A 24,091-nucleotide genomic window follows, 5' to 3' on the forward strand; every position below is an offset into this window, starting at 1 on the left:
TTTTTTTTTTTTGACAATTCTGGTAATGTGGTCCCAAGCTTCTGCTGAAGCGAAGCATGTTCATATTTGGCTGTAGCTCGATCTGTGTCATGAATGGCCAGCCTGCCTACAGCAATCTGAAATAGCTGCCTGTCATTGGAGTCCCTTCCCAATGAATACACCTTTTCTGCTACCACAAAGGATTTACTATGGAGTCCCTGTATTCATCAAAACAACTTATTAATGTTTCATACTTAAATCACATACATACATACATGAGCCTCACTTGCCTTCCAGGCACAGTCCTTTCAAAATAAGTTATCTATTTGAGATCTAGATCTGGTATCTCAAAAGGCAGGATTTCTCACCTCTGGGTGGTCAGACTGTTTACCCAAAAACTTTGTAAAGCCTCAGATGGCCTGGTTACTGTCAAAAGACTCTTGACACTTGCACAGGTCAAACTTATCATTGAACAAAGCATGCTTGTTACATACAAAATACACTTGGGCATACATGAAGTTATATTGTTGCAGAATCAAACTCCACTTTAACATCTTTCCATTATCCCCAAAAACTCTATTAACCCAGGACAGGGTATGCTCGAACAGATTTCACAATACTCTGTCCAATTAACCACATGTGGTAATTTCTTTGTTAAGTCAGTCAGAGATTTGGTTTTAATGTGGTACTAACTTTAAGTAATGCCCAGATGTACCAAAAAAAAAAAATATGTACAAATACATGAGGGGTCAATACAGAGAGCTTTCATGAGAACTTTTTACCCCAAGGACCATACACAGGACACATGGTCATCCCCTAAGGTTAGAGGAGAGGAAATTTCACAACCAGCAAAGGAAGGGGTTCTTTACAGTAAGGGCAGTCAAGATATGGAATTCATTGCCAGGGAAGGTTGTGATGGCAGATTCAATAGATATGTTTAAGAAAGGGGTTAGACAAATTTTTAGCGGAAAGGTGTATCCAGGGATACGACCGTTAATTAAAATGAAGGATAGTAGTGGATATAGGGTAAAAATAGGACTGCAATATTGAGTCTGGGGGAATTTTCACAATTGAAACAGATTGGTGGTTGCTTACTCTGGATTAATTTAAAATATAAGTGCAGGATCGCAGGAGATCCAAAATCGGTTGAACTTGATGGACTGGTGTCTTTTTTCAACCTCATCAACTATGTTACATGACCTGCTTTTTCATTGTAGTGGGTTGGGCACGCACTGATGGCCTCTACCTGCCAAGCTGATAATGTTTTGGTTTGATAGTCAGACCTGCCCCAGTGATTTGGCTTAACACACTACTCAGGTGGACCAGTTGCTCCTCCCAGGTCTGAACACCATCATCTAGGCAGGCAACTTGCACGTGCCTCCTGACCTTTAGCAGGTCATTGACCATGCACTGGAAGGACGTAGGGGCATTTTTCATTCCAAAGGGCATGACCAACCTCTAACAGCCCAAATGGGGTGATAAATGCAGAGTGCTCATGGACCTTGGGTGTCAATGGGATCTGCCAGTACACTCTACTGAGATCTATGATGGTGATGTAGCGTGCCTGGGCAAGCTAATCTAGTACTTCATCTATCCTGGGCATAGGATAAGCTTCAAACACTGTGTTCAACCTCCTATAGTCTACACCAATGGTTCCCAAACTTTTGCAGTTCGCGGCACCCTTAGTGTCTCCATAATTTTTTTTAAGGCACCCCTCCAAAATCCAGAGTCCTGTTTTAGAAGTATTTAGGTCAGGACAGAAATGCTTATTTAGTTGTATGCAAAAATGCCCCCTCTGCATTCAGACACTCTGCCCCCTGCCACGCTGTCCCTCTCCGCTGTCCCAGCTCCCCTGCCACGCTGTCCCAGCTCCCCTGCCACGCTGTCCCAGCTCCTCTGTCCCCCTCCTGCCACACTGTCCCTCTCCTCTGTCCCCCTCCTCTGCACTCTCACTTTGCCCCCTCTGCCGTGCGCCAGCTATAAAAAAAAACCCAAACAGAAACACTTACCAATCTGCGCGGCGCCGGGACCCAGCATCCTCCTCTCTCACGCAGCAGCTGTCACTGATATGACAGCTGCGTGAGAGAGGAGATTGGGAACTGCCGGTCTACACAGAACTGGGTGCCCCCACGTTTCTTTAGGACCAATACCACTGCAGTGGGCACCCCCCTCCCCTTTAGAAGCAGCTGCTAAATCTACCAAAGGATCAGATTACTGATCACTCTCAGGCAAGCTACACAGAGTTAATACACAAGCTTCACTTATCTCAGGAGAGGAAGGCAATGGGGTACTGTGGAGTATAAGCATATCTAGAGGTGTTCTACAGTATGAAAAATGAGTAATAAGTAGAACATTGACAGCTGGTAACCTTATAACTGTTATTTTCCAAATCTAACATACCAGAAATACATGTTTCATACCAAAAGAGACGTTAAAACATACAAATAAAAACAAAGCAAAACAACAAGATAGTGCCTCTGATTGAAATGAATAATTGTGCCAAACCAAGGACTTTGTACAGCAAAAGAAATTCCTCAGTATTTTTATTGCATGGTAAGTTTTGAAATAATTTGTGATCTTGGACAAGTTCAATTATAGTGACCATTAAGACATTTAAAAAAAAATAAATCAAAAAAAATCCACACTGTGTGCATATACCCTGAATGAATAAAGACAAAACAAACAAGCAGCATAATATTTATTTGGTGTTTCCATAGTTGGTGTCCATCTTAAAAAAATATATATTTGTTGGACACAAAATTTTGCAGTAGCATATTGTTATTCGAAAGTTTATTTTCTAAACAGATTCTATATCAAGGTACAGACACTTTCATACATTGGGTACACTTAAAGACCAGAGTGTCCAGTTAGACTAGAAAGGAGCCAAGAAAAACATCTCACTATGATTAGAGGAAAAACACAATCAAAGTTCTCATGATCAGGATTTTTAACAGATTACATGTACTGTACACACAGTAACTGGCCAATAGCCAAGCATTGAGATTTAACATCTCTAATATTACACACATCATTAAGTCAAAACGCTGTACATCATTATTAACCATACGTTCATCCTAGTAAAAACAAAAAATCCATTTAAAGTCTGTTTAGGGGGGAGAAAAAAAAAAACGGAAAGGGAGATTTTTAAATCAAACTTTCCTACATTGAAAAATAATTTTATCAAAACCCGATTTCAATCACAGTTGTGAACAATTATGTTGACACACTGAAATTGCACTTTGACAGTGACTGTAGTAGTCCTTAATCTATTGTGGTAATTCCAGTGATGATCTGTGGCTCACAGTTTGTCCTCTGTCCCCTTTTTGCGATTGTGTTTGTACTTGTCCACATACGCTTTCACAAGATTTGCCACTTTAGCTGAATCAACTTCTCCACTTTTACTGTGACAGACCTAAGAAATAATTGGTTATGAATGAAAGGCGTTGTAAATTTTAAAAAATACATTACGGATACTTAAGAATTGCACAGCCCAAGACAAAAATGAAGATTTTTTAAGATTGGGTCAACAAGGAAAATATATCTTATGTTTAGAATATAATTTTTTATGCCATTTTTGATCTGATATTTACAGTATATATTTGAAAATATTACAGCTACTCATTTCTCCTCACCTTCTCCTATCCTGTAATTCATTTCTCACAACTAGCAGCTGTATGTACACCTCCATTGTGATTCCTTTCTCCTCCACCACCCTGATTTGCTCCTCAAACTCCTACCTCATATATAAGAGACTCATGTCCCTGGGTATCACATTACACTACTACTCTGGCTGTAAGCGTACCCATGACACAATCATTCACATTAAGCCACATCATGGTGTACGATAGCAGGGACATCATCTTCTCTACCAGCAGTTTGTATGAGGTAAGAAGCATCAGGGGAAAGGGTAGAATGAATTACAAGGCCAATAAGAGCAGGGTAGTGTACACAGACTAATGTAACTGAATGGGATACTACACACAATTATCGTAGCAATGGCCACTTATAAAAACCATTTTAACCTTTTTAGTTTCAGATTAAAACTATATCTTCTTGTTTCGCTCAGTTACAAAATGCTCTGCCATCTCTAGAGTACTTGATAAAGCTAATCTGTAAATTATTTGTGCAAAGAGAAAAAGTTCTGCAGACAAGGAAAATAGGATTTTTATACTTGCATAAAATCCATTTCTCCTAGTCCATTGGGGGACACCAGGGACATTTAAGAAAGTCTCCCCCCTATTCCACACTCCCTGCTTAAGTCTCAGTTTATGTTTATAGTCTCCTTTCCTTTAAGGCTTGGTTAGAGAAAGAAAGGAAGGAATCATTGTCAAGTGTGGCCACCCAGTGTCCCCCCAATGGACTAGGAGAAATGGATTATATGAAAGTATAAAAATCCTATTTTTTCCCCACATCCAATTGGGGGACACGGGGGACATGACAAAGCCGCAGTTAAGTGCAGGGACGCTCAGAAGAACAGTGCAAAGAACCACTCTGTAAAAACGTATATCCCCAGATGCAAGACACATGAAAGCAGAAACCAGAGTAAACATGTGCAAGAGATGACTATTTGGCCGCCTTACCCAGCTGCTCATACAAGGCACTATGCTGTGCGCCCTAGGAACACACACAGACCCGTCAGAGCGAGGCTGAATAATTTTAGGAACAGGCCGACTATCCCCCTTATACAGATTCTTGACACCACCTAAAGAAAAACTTAAGTGAAAAACCTGCCTTAACCTTATGAACAATAAAAGGATGAGATTTGCAGGATATTGCTGAAATCTCAGTTTCTTTAGTCATCTTGTCTGTTACTCGACTTTCTGTTTCCCAAGGAAGACGCATCAGAACCATCCTGTCCAGGGGATCAAACATGGAATGCTGTAAAGCAGTCAAACCTTCTTAAAACTAAAAAGGGTGCAGACAGCTGGCCCTGAGAAAAAGTAAGGTGCAAATCAGCAGCCAGCCTGTCTTGGCCAAAACATAAGCCACCTGCAGAGTTGAAAGAAAAGAGAAGAGATCCCTTTTTATCCACACCCGGCAATACATGTCTTTTAGACAAGACGAACAATTTAGCTGAAAGCGGCTTGCAAGCCCAAAGCATGGTTTGCACCACGCGCTTAGACAAACCTTTAGCTCAAAAAATCATGGCTTCAACAGCCACACCGTTGAGGAAAGACATCCTGTTAAGTCAAGGTCTGTTGTGATCTCTGTTTAGGTCTAATCGTATCAGCAGCTGCCACGACCAACCTCCCCACCATGGAGAGAACGTCAGTTTACCAAACCGTCCAAGGCCACCTTCTCTCAATACATATTTCAAAACACTTGTAAGCATAGCTACCGATGGGAATAGGTAAACTAAATGGAACTAGCAAAGAACAGACATGGCGTCTACTTGGACAGCCAGAGGATCTCTCATCCTAGAACAGACAAACTGAAATATGTGGTTCTGCCAAGTCTTGCTTCCAAATATCCTCCTCCTGAGTAGATTTGCATAACTGCCACAACATGAGCTTCAGTCCACCAAAAGAGCCAATGCATCCTTCTCATGGCTAAAAACTTGTGGTGTCACCCCAGTGAGGTTGGTACGGCACCTCTGTGACATACTTTGACAGAATGTTCATCTTCGTTCCCAACAGCAAATGCTGCTCGCTCATTAGAGCGCCGAACACCACTCGCAGTACCATTACAGTGAAAAGGTTGGATTGTTGCAACGTCCGTGAAAACTAGGCGTAAACAGAAGAGGGTGCCCCAACTCCAAAGGCTGACATCTATTGCCACCAAGGTCTAAACCAAAATCGAGAATGGGCAATGCTGCAGATTTTGTAACCAATAGTGTGCCTGACACACTGAAGTAGGACAGCCCAGCAGACCCGTCCGCGCTGACCCGCCCACTACCCAGCAGCTCTGGCCAGTGTGATGGGCCAGGGGGGATCCATCCACAGCAACCCTGATCCATAGGAAAAGATCAGAGGTACCAGCCCAGGTAAGCCTGTAACAGGTAAACTAGCAGCGTCAGTTACCCAAAAGAAATCCGGTACTGGATTCCGGTAAGGAGTCCAGTGGTGGCAGCATTTATAAGCCTCTCTTACTGCGGTTAGAGGGCACATTTGGGATACCGAAAGCGAACGGTGGCAAAGTAAGCCCAGCCAGTCCCCAGCAACAACAGACAGGGTGGCATAGGCAGTCCATCCTGTCACAATTCCATTCACTGACCCTAGAAAAGCAGAACACCCGACACATCAACTGCCTAACCGCTGACGTTGAACTGTGCCAGGCCATTCTGGGTTTGTAGAACAAAAACAGGAGGAGTTTTTTTTTTCTCTCTTTTATCTGAACAATGATGGTGCAAAGCTGTGGCCCAATAAAATACCTCCACAAAAATGTAAGTGTTTGAAGAAGCCATATTAGACCTCACAGCGGCTGAAAGGACTAGAGAGAGTGTGATGAGCAGAAACAGTTATTTGCGCCCCAATTAATCTCAAACAGAGCCGCCTGTCCAAAAATAATCTGTGTTTTAGAGATTGTATTTCCTCAGGAAAACCGGTCACACTTTGGCCAGTCAGAACCCAGAAACTGCAGAACAGATGAACTCTCGACAACTGTGGTAAGCAACGATGACAAAGCAGACTGCATGGAGTCACCCACCACCACAAAATATGAACCCAAGAACAACCTTGGTTCAACAGACTGTCGTCAAGAGGCAGCGGAGGAAAAAATGAGAAAGCGACCCTAGCCAACCTTGGCACCTGACCACATACCAGTAGGGGTGCCTCCCAGTGTGCCCTAACCTCCGGGGAAATATGAGAAGATGATTGTAGTGGACGGAACATCTGGTACTTACAATCCAGTGCTGCTCAACGGAATAGATCATGCAAGTGGTAGGAAAAGGAAACTACTAGAAATCCTTGACTGCCTGGTAAAGGAAGAGCTACACCCTGTACACATTAACAGTCAAGAGAAATTTCTTCCACCATAGAAGAGTTCTCAACCTCAGAGTCAACAACTACTTCACCATCCTCCTAAAAAGAATCGGCAGAATGGGACATATTTCACTGCAGGTACGCTGCCACCCTCCTGCGCTTATGGAAGGAGGAGGCGCAGCTGAATCCATTTCCTCCTCTTTATAGGGGAGATTGCAAACCAAACCTCGCACCTAAGTCACAAGACCATGTACCCAGGCTGGTTATACAAGCCGAACCACAGCCTTAGCAAGTGAGCTAGCACAGGTGGTTCCTCAGATTGGCACGAACCCCCAGGCGTATCACGGCTTGCAGGCCCCAGACCAGCAAGCTGTGCACAATGCGTACATGCCTGACCGTCTGGACGGCAATTTCACTTACCTGTTGCCAACCTCCGTGCGCACAGTGAAGCAGCGGATCCTCAGCTAGGGACGACGGGCACAGTCTGCGTTGACTATGGCCGGCTCCCCGAAGATATCCTGCGTCGGAAGCAGAGGGGTGGCACCGAAGGAACCACCAGAGCACCTCCCGATCCCTTGCTCCAAGCACCGCACAGCTGTCCATACTGTGCACTGCATAATTAATGCAGATGCCGCAGAACCAATTTTCTTTTTTGCTTTTTTTTTTAAATGGCTACCGATTTTGAGGAAAAATGATATATAATTGGTAGATATATAATTTTAGTGTTTGAAGTAATTGATAAACTGAAAATACCAAAAGTGAAAATGTTGAGATCACACGAGTGCATTATATTGCACATGTAACCTGGAGTTACTGTTGAGGACCTTTTTAGAAAATAAATAAAATAAAATAAAATATGGGGTCCCACAGGACGTGCCTTACCTGCCTACAGTTGTGCGGTGATCAACAGGGACAAGCATACTGCCCAGTATGTGGTGCAAAGCACTGACCGGAGGCAGAAGCATGTGATTGTTTACCATATTCCAGCTGCCCCACTGACTGCAGAAATAATACAGTCTAACTTCAGGTACAGCGCTATTACAATAAAACGTTTCCTGCACCCCGTAATTGCAGCCCTGTCCTTTAAAGATAGCATGCGACAGGGGTACTATAGCTGCAGATACGACGTACAGAACCGCCGATCAAGCCGTGCACTAAAGCATCCTCCTGCAAATAGACACCCAACCTGTAATACCATCCAACTTGTACCCCCCTGAAAAAAGAAAACTCAGTCCCCAACCACAGCCACACAGGAACCAGCGACGGGCCAGAGGGGTAAAGCTGCAGACCTACAGATTGTGGTAGCAGAGCTGCAGCAGCGTGATTATAGATTTGGGTGGGGAAGGGGGGAGCGGTCTGAACACTTCCCAGAAAAGTGGAGGCTGATGGCAGCAGCAGCAAGTGAGGAGGGGGGGGGGGGGGGGGGGGGATTAGATGTTCAACAAGCAAATGATATTCGAGTGTCCACATACTTGGTGTATAATAGATAAACAATCTTAAAGTGAACATTTAATAATGCGAGTGGTAAATTAAGAGCTTACCTTGTCGACAGCTTTCTTTACTATCTCCTTATATTCTTCTTTTGTGATGTCTTTATTTTGATAGTATGGTTTTATAGCCACCTTCACTTCATGTGCTGCCCTTTCTTGAATTTGAATTTTCTAGCAATGAAAAAAAGGCATTTCAATAAAACCACATTTAACTTGTCAAAACATTAAAACCAATTAAGTAAATTTGTAACAAGTTACAATCCTGCTAGCCCTTCTAGTTGGCTTATATTATAATTGATAACAAAGGAGCAAAAATAGCAGTTTCTAATTTTAACGTCCAAAAATGACACTGGCATATTTTTCTTAAATATACCTTTTCCTTCTTGGAGCTATCCGCACTGGCTTCCACTGTTATACTTTCCTTTCGAGCAGCAGATTTTACAGAAACATGTGCGTTTTTGCTGTGACTTGATGTTGCCACACTACCAGAACTTGGTCCCAGAACCGTCCCAACTATTCCTTGGGCTGCTGTTGGAGCAGGCAAGAGTGGTGCACTCAAATTATTACTTACATGAGAAGCACTGGGATTACCCTGTTTTAAAAAGTTAATGAAATGTCAATAGGTTTCTTTAATTAAAAAAAACCAAACCAAAAAAACAAACAAAAAAATTAAAAACATCAAAAAGGACCACTAATCTCCAAAACTAGTATTTTCAGTTATGAACATGTAGCAAAGCTAAAATACATTGTTCAGAGTTAACCTGAAATTCCACTTTGTAATGGAGGTAATACTTTTTAACAGAGCAGACAGCTCTCCCACTCCCCCTTCTTTAGCACACTGGCCTATAGGGATCCAATATAAAATGCACTAGACCTGCCCCTGTGCATCAACCAATCCACACAGTGCATTTCTGCAAAGTAAGTCTCCCAATAGTGTCAATCACTAACGATCATTTACAAACCACAAAAGTATAAAGCAGCAGTGGAAGTCCTGTGTGAAACAAAATAAAGATTTGTACAATGGGATTATTTAAATGAGAAACAAGCGATGAGACATTTTCAGGGATGTTCCCGACTTCCTTCCCATCAAAGGACTGACTCTCAGTCATCTCTGCAGGTCATGGAGATTAGGTCACTGTCAAACTTCTGATCAGATATGAGAAGCATACTTTCAGTTCTACAAGCATTTTTGTGGGAAAGTGCGTTTCTAGGTGCACTTTGACCAATGTAATAAAAGGTTTTAACTATGCAAAAGTGGCATGGAATAAAGGCAGTCCAGATGCCCCTTGTTCTCATGGTAGAGACATAAATGAACATAAAACAAGCAGTATTTTAAGATAAAACCAAAAATACAAATAAAAAAGGAGCAACCCTAAAGTGATAATAGGCACTCTTCATCTAGTCCAAAGACAGAAGTGGGTATGCACCTTGAAACAAGCTTGGTGGAAAAGAACTGCTTTGGTACAGATTGTGGATTGTAATTGAACCGCCCTATTACAATGGCAACCTGCAGCAGGGAAATTAGAGAGCAGGAAATGTGAAATTCCACATTGAGGAGAGAGTTTTATACCAAAATCTTCCCACACCAGTTTGACAATGACCCACTCAGTACTCTGGGCACATCACAGCTTCCTTGTATGTGGCTGCATAGCCACAAACTGGCCAGAGTGTCCATCCTGAACGCTGTCCACCACCGAAAGCACCTACAATGGGCACGCAAGTACTAGAACTGGACCACGGAGCAATGGAAGAAGGTGGCCTGGTCTTAAGAACCACGTTTTCTTTTACATTATGTGGACAACCATGTGCGTGTGAGAGAGATGAAGAGATGGCACCAGGATGCACTATGGTAAAAAGGCAAGCTGGCGGAGGCAATGTGATCCTCTGGGCAATGTACAGCGGGGAAACCTTGGTCCTGGCATTCATGTGGATGTTACTCTGACACGAACCACCTACCTAAACATTATTGCAGACCAAGCACACATCTTCTTGGCAATGGTATTCCCTGATGGCAGTGACCAGCCAGATAATGTGCCCTGCCACACTGCAAAAATTGTTCAGGAATGGTTTGAGGAACATGACAAGAGTTCAAGGTGTTGACTTGGCCTTTAAATTCCCCAGATCTCAATCCGATCAAGCAACTGTGGGATGTGCTGGAAAATAAATCCATTGGACACTTTCAGAGGTCTTGTGGAATCCACGACTCGATAAGGTCAGTGCTGTTTTGGCAGCACAAGGGGGACCTACACAATATTAGGCAAGTGGTTATAAAGCTGTGGCTGCTCAGTGTATATTCCCATTGTGAGCAACATTATGTCTCACTGGGGCATATTCAATTAGATGCGGGCATCACGGCTACGCGCCGGACCAACCCACAAAGGGAAACAGCAGAACTGCAATAAGGCTGATTTTCCATTGCACCCCATAAGGTTACAAAGGAAAATCTTAACTATTGCGGCACAGTATTACCATCGGAAATGCGCACTCCGCGTGTAGCCCGCACCTAATTAAATATGCCCCATTATGTCTAAACTGGTTATTTTAACCAAATTGGAGACGAGATGTTCTCCTTAGTGGAAAGATACAACAAGCAAAGAGAAGGCTGATATGCAATTATATAACAATGTTTATTTCAATCAAGAATGATAAAATATATTAAAAACAAACATAGTTAATGCCGACTCCTTGGGAGTATAAGTGTTGTATTGCCAAAATGTCCTAATTTCATATATACTAGTCTAGTAGGTTTGAAGTCTAAATGTGCAATGCTAATTTATAGACCTCTCAGTACTTTCAGGGGTGCAATTACTTTTTTTTTTTTAATGACCTAGTTTTAGTGAAACCACTCTCACAGATAAGTATGTTAACAGCAGCTATTCTCTGGAAATCCAGGTATACTTAGCTGAAAAGTTCTCCCAGATATACAGGGGATGGCATCAAGCCACAGCAGTCAATCGGCAGCCACACTTTTTATCAGCAGTAAACAAGCCTGTGGGCCAAGCTAATTCCTGGGTAGAAAAATGTTCGTTCTGTAAGCCATAGTATTAACCACACACTTTCAACCACTCGTGGCATGTTCATAAACCACAAAGGATTCGTGAGGATTGAGTACAAATTCTGCTCCATAATTCGAATTCTGTTGAACACTTTTTGGATTTCTCCAATTGTGAAGTCAACATTTATATTATGATGTTTGTTATTTTATCTATTCATTATATAGGTGCCGAGTGTTGCAGTAGCCCAAATTTTTGAGCGCTGCACAGTTGCAAAGGGCACTGTTAATAACAGTTTGCATATTGAGTAATCAGCACCTGATTGATTATATTATTTAGCTATGTTTTTGTATCCTTAATTAATGAAATGCTGATTCTGTGACCAGTTTAGAGGTTAATTTCAGTAAGCAATAAATCGGTTTCTCTGATTTCATCTGGGGGACACCGCTAACCATGGGGTAGAGTAGGGTAGGGAGGAGTCTGGCACCCAAATAGTTAATCTTTTGCTGCCGACAGGCATATCCCCCCGCCCCTTTCCCCACAGAACTCAGTTTGATTAACAAAGCCCTGGGAAGATAAGCCAATCAACCAAACACACACAAAACAAAGAAAAGAGGAGGGGGGGGGGGAATGCAGTGTCCCCCAGATGGAATCAGAGAAACCGATTTATCGTCAGTATAAATCCTCTTCTCTTTCATCCAACTGGGGGACACCGCTAACCATGGGGACTTACTAAAGCAGTCCCTCTGATGGGTGGGACCGCTCTGATCGCCCCGCACGTAGAGCACTATGGCCAAATGAGGCGTCCTCAGACGCAAAAACATTAAATTGGTAGAATTTTGTGAAAGTATGGACCGAGGACCAGGTAGCTGCCCTGCAGAGTGGGCTCGCTGTGGCCCCGTTTCGCGCTGCCCAAGACGCCCCAACCGAACGGATAGAATGGGCAACAATACGCTTCGGCACAGGACGCTTAGAACGGACATAAGCCTCCCTAATTGTTAGGGAAAGCCACCTAGCAATTGATTGCTTAGACGCAGGCCATCCTCGCCTAGCGAAATCAAATAAAACAAATAGAGAATCTGTCTTACGTATCTTTGCAGTTCTCTTAACATATATCCGCAATGCCCTAACGACTTCTAAACATTTACTTCCTTTTGTTCCAGTAACCTGAGGATCCTCTCTGAATACCGGAACTACTATTAACTGATTAATATGGAAACCCAACACCACCTTTGGGAGGAAGGATGGAATAGTCCTTAAAACTGCCCTATCCTCATGAAAGACCAAATAAGGTTCTTTATAAGATAAGGCTCCCAGCTCAGAGACCTTCCTAGCTGAGGCAATAGCCAGCAGTAAAACTGCCTTCCAAGTCAATAACCGCAATTCCGCTGAGCGAAGTGGTTCAAATGGAGGCTCCTGCAACATGTCCAGGACCAAATTAAGATCCCAAGGATCCATAGGATGCACGTAGGGTGGCTGGATGTGAAGAACTTCTAACATCCGAAATCTCTGCCAGCCGTCTGTGAAAATACACTGACAATGCTGACACCTGAACCTTTAAGGTTCCCAACCGGAGACCCGCATCCAAGCCATCCTGCAAAAAAGCTAGAAATCTAGCCAGACAAAAGGATTTTGAATTGTAAGATTTCTTTTTACACCACGTTATATACACATGCCAGATGCGGTGATAAATCCTAGCCGAAACTGGCTTCCTGGCTCTTAGGAGAGTGTCTACTATACTCACAGAGAACCCTCTGGCTCTCCACAGACTGGATTCAAAAGCCATGCCATTAAATTCAGCCAGTCTAGACCCTGATGTAAGAACGGTCCTTGGGTCAGCAGATCTCTTCGAAGTGGCAACCGAACCCTTTGACCTACAACTATCAGAAGAATTTCTGGGAACCATACCCTTCGTGGACAGGCTGGAGCTACCAGAATGACTGGTAGATCTCCCTGCCTGACCCTTCGTGGGACCCTGGGAATCATTGATATGGAGGGAGGTGGGGGGGGGGGGGGGGGGAACAGGTATCCTAACCTGAAGTCCCAAGGCATTGTTAGGTCATCCACTGCCACAGCCAGTGGGTCCCTTGTTCTTGCGCAAAACTCTGGGACTTTCCTATGGACTCTTGACGCCATCAGGTCTCGATCCGGAAGTCCCCATTTGTCCACCAGCAACTGGAATACTTCCGGATGCAGAGCCCACTCCCCTGGTAGAATTTCGTGCCGACTTAGATAGTCTGCTTGTACATTCTGTTTCCTTGGGATAAACACCGCTGACAGCGCAGGCACGTTTCTTTCTGCCCAGGCAAAAATCTGAAACGTGACCCTCATCACTATTGCACTCCTGGTGCCCCCTTGTCTGTTTATGTATGACACTGCCGTGGCATTGTCGGACTGGATGCGAACCGGCCTTCCCTGTAACACACCCTGAGCCCTCTGCAGTGCTTTCAGGATGGCCATAAGTTCCAGCACATTTATGGGAAGAACCGACTGTCTCTATGACCACAGACCCTGCATCCTTAGGTGAAGGACCACTACCCCCCAACCACTCAGACTGGCGTCTGTGGATACTAAGATCCAGGCCCACGGGGCAAAGGATCTTCCCTTTATTAGGTTGTCCTTTTAACAACCACCAGCTGAGGGACCTCCTCGTCTCTAGAGATAACCTCATCCACTGGCGATCCAAGCAGAGGAAGGACCCCGACCACTTCCTCAGAATGTCCCATTGAAGACATCTGGAGTAGATCCTTCCGTATGGCAGCGTCTCGAAAGATGGCACCATCTTTCCTAGCAGCTTCATACACATGAGTACTGACAGCCTCCTGTGTGACAGAACCCTGTCTGTTTACTCCATCAAGGACCTTATCTTGTCCTCTGGAAGAAAAACTGTCTGCAGTGTCCATTATTAGTCCCAAAAATGTCATTCTCTGACAAGGGATCATTTGTGACTTTGTTACATTCAGGAGCCAAACGTGCTGTTCCAGCACCCTCACCGTAAGGCGAAGATGTTGTTCCAACAACTGAACCGTTGACGCCTTGATTAGAAGATCGTCCAAATAAGGTACAATCTGCACCCCTTTGGAGTGAAGGAGTGCTGCCATAATCTTTGTGGATACTCTTGGGCCTGTGGCAAGCCCGAACGGAAGAGCTTTGAACTGATAGTGAGCTGAGCCTACCGTGAATCTGAGAAGCGGCTGATGCCCCTGCCAGATCGGCACATGAAGATAGGCGTCCCTGATGTCTATTGATGTCATGAACTGGCCTGCCTCCAGGCCATCTATGACAGATCTTAGGGATTCCATCTTGAAAGAATCTACTCTCAGATGCAGATTTAGCTGCTTGAGGTTCAGCACTGGTCTGAATGAACCATCCGGTTTCTGTACCAAGAATAGGTTTGAGTAAAACCCCTCCCTTCTTTGGTACTCCGGAACCTGTACAATAACCTTTAAAAGAAGCAAAAAAAAATCGACAGAAGAGAGCATTGCCTGTCTTTTTTGAGGACAGATGGGTAAACTGGTTACAAAAAACATGTGTGGAGCAGGCGCCACCAACTCTATCATGTAACCCCTTCTCATGATCCCCTGAACCCACCTGTTCGCTGAGGACTCTGTCCACTGCTGGGCAAACCCCAGCAGCCCTCCTCCCACTCCCCCCTCCGTTATCAGAGGAGGGTGGTAGTCATGCCATTGGTCTATCCGGCAGCTTGGCGGAAGAGGACCTTGCAGCCGTGGAGGAAAAGGATGACCTTCCTCTAAGCGACTGTCTCCTACCTCCAGCAGCCCTTGACCCGACTGTCTGGCCTCTGCCAGACGCGCCACCGCGAAAAGGCTGTCTAAAAGAACTAAACCTTGGAACTCTAGGTCTAGGAGCATTCACAGGCAAGGACGTACTCCTACCCCCCGAGGCCTGTGAGATCCAGGAGTCCAACTCTGGACCAAATAGCATCTCACTAGTATACGGAATGGATTCAAATGATCTTTTTGACTCTAAATCCGCATCCCAGGCTCTTAACCATAATGTTCTTCTTGCTGCTACTGCTGTAGCAGAAATAGAAGAGGATATGGAGGCTGAATTCTGAGCCGCCTCATATATATATCCTGTCGCCTCCTTAAGGTGTATGGCCAGGGGAGCAGTTCCGAATCCTGTAATGCGGACTCCGACTGCCCAGCCCAGGCTTCCATAGCCCTTGCTACCCAGGCCGAAGATAATGCCAGTCTGAAGCTTGTACTAGCAGGTGTAAAGACCGATTTCAAAAAAGTTTCCAACTTATGATCGGTCGAATCCTGTAGGGCTGCCGTTCCTGGTACGGGTATCGTGGTCTGGCGAACCAGTCTCGCCACAGGCGCATCTACTCTCGCCACCTGTTCCCATCTGGTCATGTCCTCCTCTTGTAAAGGATATAATGAACCAAATTTTCTAGGCACAGTGAACCTCTTGTCCGGATGCTTCCAAGAGGCCTCTGCAATCTCTCTCAGCTCTGCTGAGGGAGGGAACCTGACCACCTGTTTAGAAGCCTTCTTAAAGAGAGACCAGTCCAAGGACCTCGTCTCCTCTATTTCAATAAACCCCAAGGTGTGACGTACTGCTTTTACCAGATCGTCCATACCCTGATGCCTGGAGCTTCCTTCTGATTCTATTAATGAAAGATCAGAATCCTCTAACAATTCACCTTCCTCCACCGATCCCTCTGAATCAGACAGAGACAACAGCGTATTAGCTGATCTATGTCTTTTATAACTACCAGGGATTTACCTGGGATTTTCCAGAAATTGGTTTAGTCGGTCAAGACCTCTAGCCACTGCCGACCATCCCGCCACCTCCCCACTGTGAGGTGACTCTTGCAGTGCCGGGGAAGGAAATTAGTTCATTACCTCCAGAGGTTGTACACTCATTTCCCCTCCTAACTTCACTGGGGGTTGTATCTCAGAGGTAGATGGAAGTCTCAGCCACCACTGGGATCTCTGCTGGTTTAGATAACAGGTTCACAAGGGTATTAACCCCCTGTGAACTGTCTTTAGGCTGCAATAGTACAGGTGTCACAGCACAACCAGCACAAAGCCCCTGATCCAGACATTCACTGGTTAATTTAACGTTACACGAGTGGAATCGCTGCTATCCGCTTCTCTGTTCCCCTCTGCAAAGCGCTGAATAGCGCGACCATTAGCTCAAGTTACCCCTCCTCTTTCCTTGAGGAGGGGACTTGGTAACTTGGTATATTCCATGGCCCCGGGGGGCGGCAAGAGCACCGGCGCTTACTGCCTGTGGCAGCGCCTCACTCTGCTAGCAGTGCGAGAGCGCATCTCACACTGCGAGAAGTCTCACTGTTTCAACCTGTCAGCGGGTGCCGCGGCTCCCCCGCTGTACAGTTCTTCTCTGCTCAGGAGTGCGCTCTGTCTCACAGAGCCACTCGTGCACTGTGACAACAGCTAAAAACAAAAAAGCCTAAACCCAGTGAACTCCGTTCACTGTGCAGCTCTCCAAACTTCAGCCCATACTCCTAGGGCACCTACTTCAAACTGAGTTCTGTGGGGAAGGGGCGGGGGGGGATATGCCTGTCAGCAGCAAAAGATTAACTATTTGGGTGCCAGACTCCTCCCTACCCTACCCCATGGTTAGCAGTGTCCCCCAGATGGATGAAAGAGAAAAGGTGTTTTCTCTTTGTTACATCAGCTAATATCCCCAGAGTAAGACTATGTTGAGCCTTTAAATACTTTGTGCTACTAAACCCATTAATAAGAACTACAATCAATCATGACCCAAGTGACATATTAAAGAATAACATTTTCAGTGAGACAAGCTAGTTGTGCGGCTGTAAACCAAAATAGAGAGATAAAGAATACTAATTTGTTTATATAGTTTGGTATAGATTATACTATTTGGACCACAGTGGTAATAAGTAGCAGATTTTCTAATTTGTGAATTATTATGTAACTCACACTAGCTTGCCAACAATATCCATTTAGACTTAGGGCCACTAGGGATATATAGTACTCTTTTTAAACTGCACTAAAAAAGTGACAGCAACACACCTTTCTTCAACACCAATATTCACAAAATTTCCCTGCATTCATTGAAGGGTTTTACATATTTGTTATTTCAATAAAAGATCATTTTTTCTTATATTTGAAGCCACGCAAACATTTGCAAATTTGCACATGACTTGCAGTTTTTAATGGTAAAACTGTGGATAAGTGACATTTCATTTTGCTTTTTCGGAATTAAACTAGAGATGCTCAGGCTCGGTTCCCCGAGAACCGAATTTAGCAGATCTGAGAACCTAGCCCAGCCCGCTCAGTACTTTAGCAGATCGTAAAAAAGTAATTATTTGGCTACAAAATGCCATTCTACCCACTGTACACAACCACAGATATGTGGACAAGCAGAACTGGGCAAACTAAAGCTTATATGACAGTGAAAGCCCATTGGGTTGGTCATTCACCTTCACCAGCAGGAACAGCAGCAGCATGAACCAAAGTACATCACATTTTTCAAAGGCAGGCTACTCTGTGTAACAGAAGCATACAGCTGTCAATCTGTTACAAAAAGGGATGTCATTGCAACATGGCTTATCCTGCTTGGACTCTCCTCAGGATATGTAATTTCTGATAACACCAATAATATTGTTAGAGCATTACAGCCGAGTGAATTCCTTCACATTCCCTGTTTTGCTCACACAGTAAACTTGGTTGTGCAGAGCTTTTTAAAAAATGACAGGGACGTGCAGGAGATGCTGTATGTGGCCCGCAAAACATCTGGACATTTCCGGCATTCAGCAACAGCATGTAGAAGATTGCATCAGCTACAAAAGCACTTTAATTTGCCCTGTCACCAACTGAAGCAAGAGGTGGTGACAAGGTGGAATTCCACCCTGTATATGCTTCTGCGGATGGAGGAACAGCGAAAAGTCATTCACGCTTACTCCACAAGCCATGACATTGGGAAAGGAGGGGAGGTGTATTTTACTCAAGCGCAGTGGAGAACACTTTCCGTGTTGTGCAAGGTGCTGAAACCATTTGAAGTAGTCAAATGTGAAGTGAGTTCAGACACTACTAGCTTGAGTCAAGTGATTCCCTTAAACTTTTGGAAAAGCAGCTTGAGAAACTGGAGGAGATTAAACAATGCAATTACGCCAAGTATGTCGGACTTGTAGATGAAGTACTTTATTCACTTCGCCAGGATCCAAGAGTTATCAAAATCTTGAAATCGGATCACTACATTTTGGCTACTGTGCTTGATCCTCGATTTAAGAGCTATGTCTTCTCTTTGTTTCCAACTGACCCAGATCTGAAGAGATGCAAGGAGCTCCCGGTGAGCAAAATGACTGCTCAGATGTTACGTGCCAGGACGGCGTCTCCTCCGTCAGTTTCTCAGTCACCTGCTGCTAGGAAAAAAAAACAAAAAAAAAAAAGAAACTTATCTGCATCATCCCTGAGTCTCTTTGCAAAGCTGACTCAGCACAACATTTTGACATCTGGTCTTGTCTACTGTAAAATAATTGACCAAAATTAGGGACACTTCTGCTGTAACTCCACCTGATCCTATAAACATCCAAAGGATGGTGGAGGATTATTTTCACGACAGCATAGAAATAGACACATCAGACAGTCCCTTTACATACTGTGAGGAAAAAAAAGGGAATTGGAGACCCGAGTACCAACTCACTTTGCACTGCCTAAGCTGCCCACCCTCCAGTGTACCTCGGAAAGAGTTTTCAGCACAGCCGGGAACCTTGTCAGCGATCGATGTAGGGGGCTACTTTCTCAAAATGTGGAAAAGATGATGTTCATAAAATTAAACTTCAGTTTGCACGAGGAAGGCCTTTCCCACCAATTATATCAAAATACTGAGACTTCTGTAATGGTGGTGGTGGATTCCAGCGGTGATGAATTAATAATGTGTGAGGATGGTGTGCAAACTGATGAGGGCAAGGATGAGGCTGATGACGACGACAGCATCTAGCCACAGTAGAGTTCATTAACAGCACTGTTACCTTAGATGCCTTAAGGCCATTGTAAGCTTGTTTTGTGGGGGCCCAAACAAACCAAGCACATCAGTCTGAAAAGTGGCACTCCTTGTCGCTGAAGTGCTTGGTTGGTTAAAGTGTGCATGTCCTTTTTAAGATCCAACATAAGGGTGGGTTGGAGGGCCCAAGGACAATTTCATCTTGCACCAATTCTCCTTCCAGCTACCGCTGTGTGCCAATGTTACCTACATGTGCTATATACGGTTGTGTGCTTTGCAAAAATCTTAGACACCCATTGATGATGCAGATGGCTCAGTACAACATTTTGACATCTGGTCTCGTCTACTGTAAAAGAACTGACCAAAATTAGTGACATCTCTGCTGTAACTCTACCTGATCCTACTATCAACATCCAAAGAATGGTGGAGGAATATTATAAAAAAATTTTGAATGGTATAAAGACAACAGTTTTATTATCAAAGAACAATGTTGCTTGCAGAAGTAATATAAGCATGGATGTCTAAATAGACGTGTATATGTATTACCTTCCACTTTGCTGCTGTTTCATCAGTATTGCACAAAGTGTTTGTTATCTGCACTTTACGTCAAAGGTACCTAACTATATTATAATTTTCTGTGAATTGGGGGCGATTCGAAGCTCAGTGATGAACTTGCTTTTTGCTGTGAACTACAATGGCTTTTTAGTGCATTGTTTGGCACCCTGGATTGGTCTGGGTTTGAAAAGAACGCATCCAGGGGTGGGGTTGTCAGCGCTCTTCGTCATGTATTAGCTGTAGAATTACCACAGTTATCCAAGAAACGGGTGGAGCAATCAAATGAACCCTAACTGATTTCATGATACAAGGACAATGCCGTCTTGCACCACTTTTCTTTACTGACAATGCTGTGTGGCAAGGTTTCCTAGATGTGCTATATGTGTGTCATTGCTCCGTCGCTTAGCATCCAGCCAGGTCACTCCAGTCTTTGTTTGAAAATAATATTGTGACCTGTGAGACGGTGCAAAATGACTGCAAATGATTTGAAATTAGTGTTATTGAGGTTAATAATAATATAGGGGAAAAAAGCTAAATTGTGTGATTTTACAAAAAAATAGGGATCCAAAGTCAAAACACACAAGGGCGGTTTTGCCAAACCACGAAGTTAATCCAGATCCAAACCCCCAGAACACAGGGGTCAGTGAACATCTCTAAATTAAACAATTCTGCACAACACATCACTCTCCCCACCAAAAAGGTCTCCAAAACTAAAATGTCGGAAATCAAGTGCAGGTTTTAGACAAAGTGAATAAACCTGATTTACATTCTATATTTGTAATAAATACACACACACACCCTCCCAACTGTCTCAATATTCACTTAAAACCACGCACTTCTCTCGTCACAGACGTCCCCTTTTCCAATTATATTGTAAGCTTTACCACTTGTGGAACTAGGTGGCTGTATTATCTATCGCCTGTAGGCTGCTTTTTCCCACACTTGACTAAAGCATATTAGGCAATTGCATGAATGGTGTGATATAGATCTATTTTACCTGAACAATGCACTACCACAAAAACACTGCAGTTAAACTACATACTGGTGAGAAAAATTTATCAAAATAAAAAAACCACACTCCAACTGGACTCATCTAGTAAACACAAAGTCACATGATTTTTACTCACCTTATTGGAGCTCATGAAACATAAGTATTAACAAGTTAGAATAATAAACTTCACACAGGAGGTGCATTCAACACCAAAATCTTCCCACACTAGTTTTGCAGTGCCTTTTTTCACTATAATGTGTTATTGAAGGACCCTGCTGCTCCTACTAACCAGCAGACTGTGGCTTCAAACTTGCCTCCATCCTGTACTTCTATCATGTCACTACTCTTCACATGCAGCCCAGCCTTCACAATTACAGGTCACTTCCTCCCACCAGCTCTGCAGTGTCATTGTGCAGGTCTTGTGGGAGTCAAAATCTGTGCAGCTGTGAACATTCAGACAGGCCACTTCTAAAAACAGAATGGCAAGTTGGATGTATGAACTTCATTCATACAAAGGTACGTTTGGCACCACAACGTTCCTTCAACAGTTTGACAGTATACTCACATAACTACTCTGTTATGTTGAATGTTGACTTTACACGTCTCCATTACCCACCTCATGTCATGACCAATTGTAAAGCTTGCTGCGCTATATAAATGATGATGATGACACTGAGCTGGTAACATTGAGCCCTGTGTTCACGTAATCATGCAAGAGGACAGGTCACTGCCTCCCATGAGAGAAGTACACTTATTTTCTGCAACACTATGCTGTTAATATTCCAATTATTTTTCTGCACTGCTCACTTACACTGGGGACATACAGATGAGCACAGATAGACAGATAAAAGGTGTTCAAACCTCTTAAAATGTTAAAGAGTCTGTTTTCTCAAAATGCATACAATAGATCAATTTTTCACAAGTGCATGCAAATGGCCCCAAATCATTACAGCGCGTAACACGGGTGAAGCAATCCCAGTCACATGAGCACCCCTGTTCTCTGTGGGACACATTGCATGAGTTACTGCCATAAAAACTATTTGCGCTTATCTGAAAAGTATAATGGTTTACTAGAAGCCAAAATATACACTCCTGCAGTTTATTTAAAACATTTAACAAAGAAATTTATAACAGTAAACTCTATATAAACATTTGCAAAACAAATACCTGCACTGGTTTTCCATCTTGCTGTGGAGCAATGTAATTGACTTGCTGGGATGGTGGAGGTGGTGGTGGGGGTGGGGGTAATCCCTGAGGCACACTAGATGGAGCAGATACCTGAACAAGAGGTAGTGCAGGGTGGAGATGGATAGGAAGTTGCTGATGAAGGTTATATGGATTGTGTTGGATGTTCACTATAGGAGGATGCACACCCACTGGATAAGGGAAAATATTCATTGGTTGAGGAGGTGCATTCATTGGCTGCTGCACTACATTCATTTGAGTCTGCACCATATTTACAGGGACCGGAGCGCTTTCATTTTGCTGACTTGGTTGGTCTTTCAGGGCTTGATCTGTTTTGAAAGAAAAGTGTTTGAGAATCTTTAATTTTTTTTTCACTTTTAGCCAAGTTTTGGCAGGGCTAGAGTATATTATGCTCTTAAAACACTGCAGTTTTGCAGACAAATGGCAGCTACTAACTTTTGTTAATGAAAATGGAGACTTATGCTTATTGTTAATTTATTGTTCTCTAAATCCTCCATGGTAGCCATTACAATGGATAGGCTCCCTTTCTGGTTTAGACAGACATGTAAAGAAAATGACCCCAGACAGTATTTAAGGCAGCTCCTCCTCTTTCCTTACATCTTTGACTAACTTCCCAAGCTTTATCTGAAAGCAAACATATCAAACATGGTTGGGGAAGAGTTTCTATGGAGTATTTTAATGAAAAGGAAATAAAGGTAAGCATAGTTCACATTTTTCCACTTCAATCCTCCATGGCAATCATTACAATAGGTATGGCTACAAAGAACAAATCAGCCACATATGCACTGAGGAGAATTGACTCCAAATTTGGAGTCAATGGAAGACATTCAGATGAGGACGGCTAGTTAAGGTGTGGATAGATTATCTATCCAGCTACTTTGCAAAGCTCTGGAAATTGCCCTTACCAAACGCCAACGGTCCGCTGGAGCCAGAAAGAACCTAACAGAGGGACGGATCTTCTTCACTGCTTGGGAGACAATTAACCAACACATCTAAAGCTAATCTGGCATCTAAAAAAAGACACAAGAGTATTGGTAATGCAAGAACTTTACTGAAATCATCTTGAAGTAAGTCAAAGACCTGTGGAATGTTGCTGCAGCTGGGCTGAATTTAGAATCACAATGTGATACATTTCTCTCAAATTCTGTAATAAGACTTTGGAAGAGTTCACTTGCTCAGAGACTCCTTTACACCGTAGCAGTTTCCGCTTAATCACCATGCAATTAAAGTAAGCTGCTCTGGATTTGGACGAAAAACTGGGCCTTGGTGCAGAAGATCTAGCCTAAGAGGTAGTTGCCATGACTGCTCCAGGAGCATCTCCCAGGCTACTAGAAACCATGAATGGAGTAGTCAAAATTGCAGTATTGCTATTACTTATGCCTTCTCTTTTCTGGTCTTTTTTAGAATGCGAGCAATGAGTGGAAACTGAGGGAAGACATACCCCAGGTAGAATGTCGAAAAAACTGTCAAAACATCTAGTCCCTTTGTCCCCGTAGCTTTGTGACAAGAGAAAAATCTGGGTACCATAGTATTTTGGCTTGTTGCCATAATGTACACTTGAAGATACCTAAATTTTCCTATTAGTAGCTGATGCACTTCCTGCTGAATAAATATGTTCTCAACTGATGTAATCAGCTATTCTGTTTGCCTGCTACATAGGTAACATTGTTGTCTGAGAATATTCGGAGAGATTTCTCTTATTTTTAAAGATGAAAATGCTGAACTGACTTCCACTCTGTTCTCATTTCTAAGAAATTTACGTGACGTAAAGCCGCTTGTGCCATCTGTTCCTGAAGATAGGCTCTCCAGCTTGTTAGAATGGAATCTATCGTATTATCCCCGACGGCTCTCCAAAACACTCCTCTTGCCTTTAATTTTGGGCATCTCATTTGGTGGAGATTTCCTGATGGTTTTTGACAGGGCGATGACATGATCTGCTTCTGATCTCACTGGGTTAGAGATTCCACATGTGCCACCTAGCCCAGGATCTCTAGA

General features: G+C 43.5%; 1 protein-coding gene across 3 annotated transcripts in view; it reads right to left on the reverse strand.

Moving 5' to 3' along the window:
* Window positions 1–2,662: 2,662 nt before the first annotated feature.
* The window catches only part of SCAF11 (SR-related CTD associated factor 11), an 83,781-nt gene continuing 62,352 nt past the window's right edge, over window positions 2,663–24,091 (reverse strand). For 2 of the 3 annotated variants that reach the window (XM_075209081.1, XM_075209083.1), the window contains 4 exons: window positions 22,058–22,404; window positions 8,763–8,981; window positions 8,441–8,560; window positions 2,663–3,391 (listed from right to left, as the gene is read on the reverse strand). In XM_075209081.1, coding sequence (XP_075065182.1) covers window positions 3,278–3,391; window positions 8,441–8,560; window positions 8,763–8,981; window positions 22,058–22,404 — 800 coding nt within the window. In that variant the 3' untranslated portion in view covers window positions 2,663–3,277. The remainder of the gene's footprint in view (window positions 3,392–8,440; window positions 8,561–8,762; window positions 8,982–22,057; window positions 22,405–24,091) is intronic. The other variant, XM_075209082.1, reaches the window with a different exon arrangement.

The sequence above is a fragment of the Mixophyes fleayi genome, chromosome 4 (genome assembly GCF_038048845.1).
Source record: "Mixophyes fleayi isolate aMixFle1 chromosome 4, aMixFle1.hap1, whole genome shotgun sequence".
Taxonomy (NCBI): Eukaryota; Metazoa; Chordata; class Amphibia; order Anura; family Limnodynastidae; genus Mixophyes; species Mixophyes fleayi.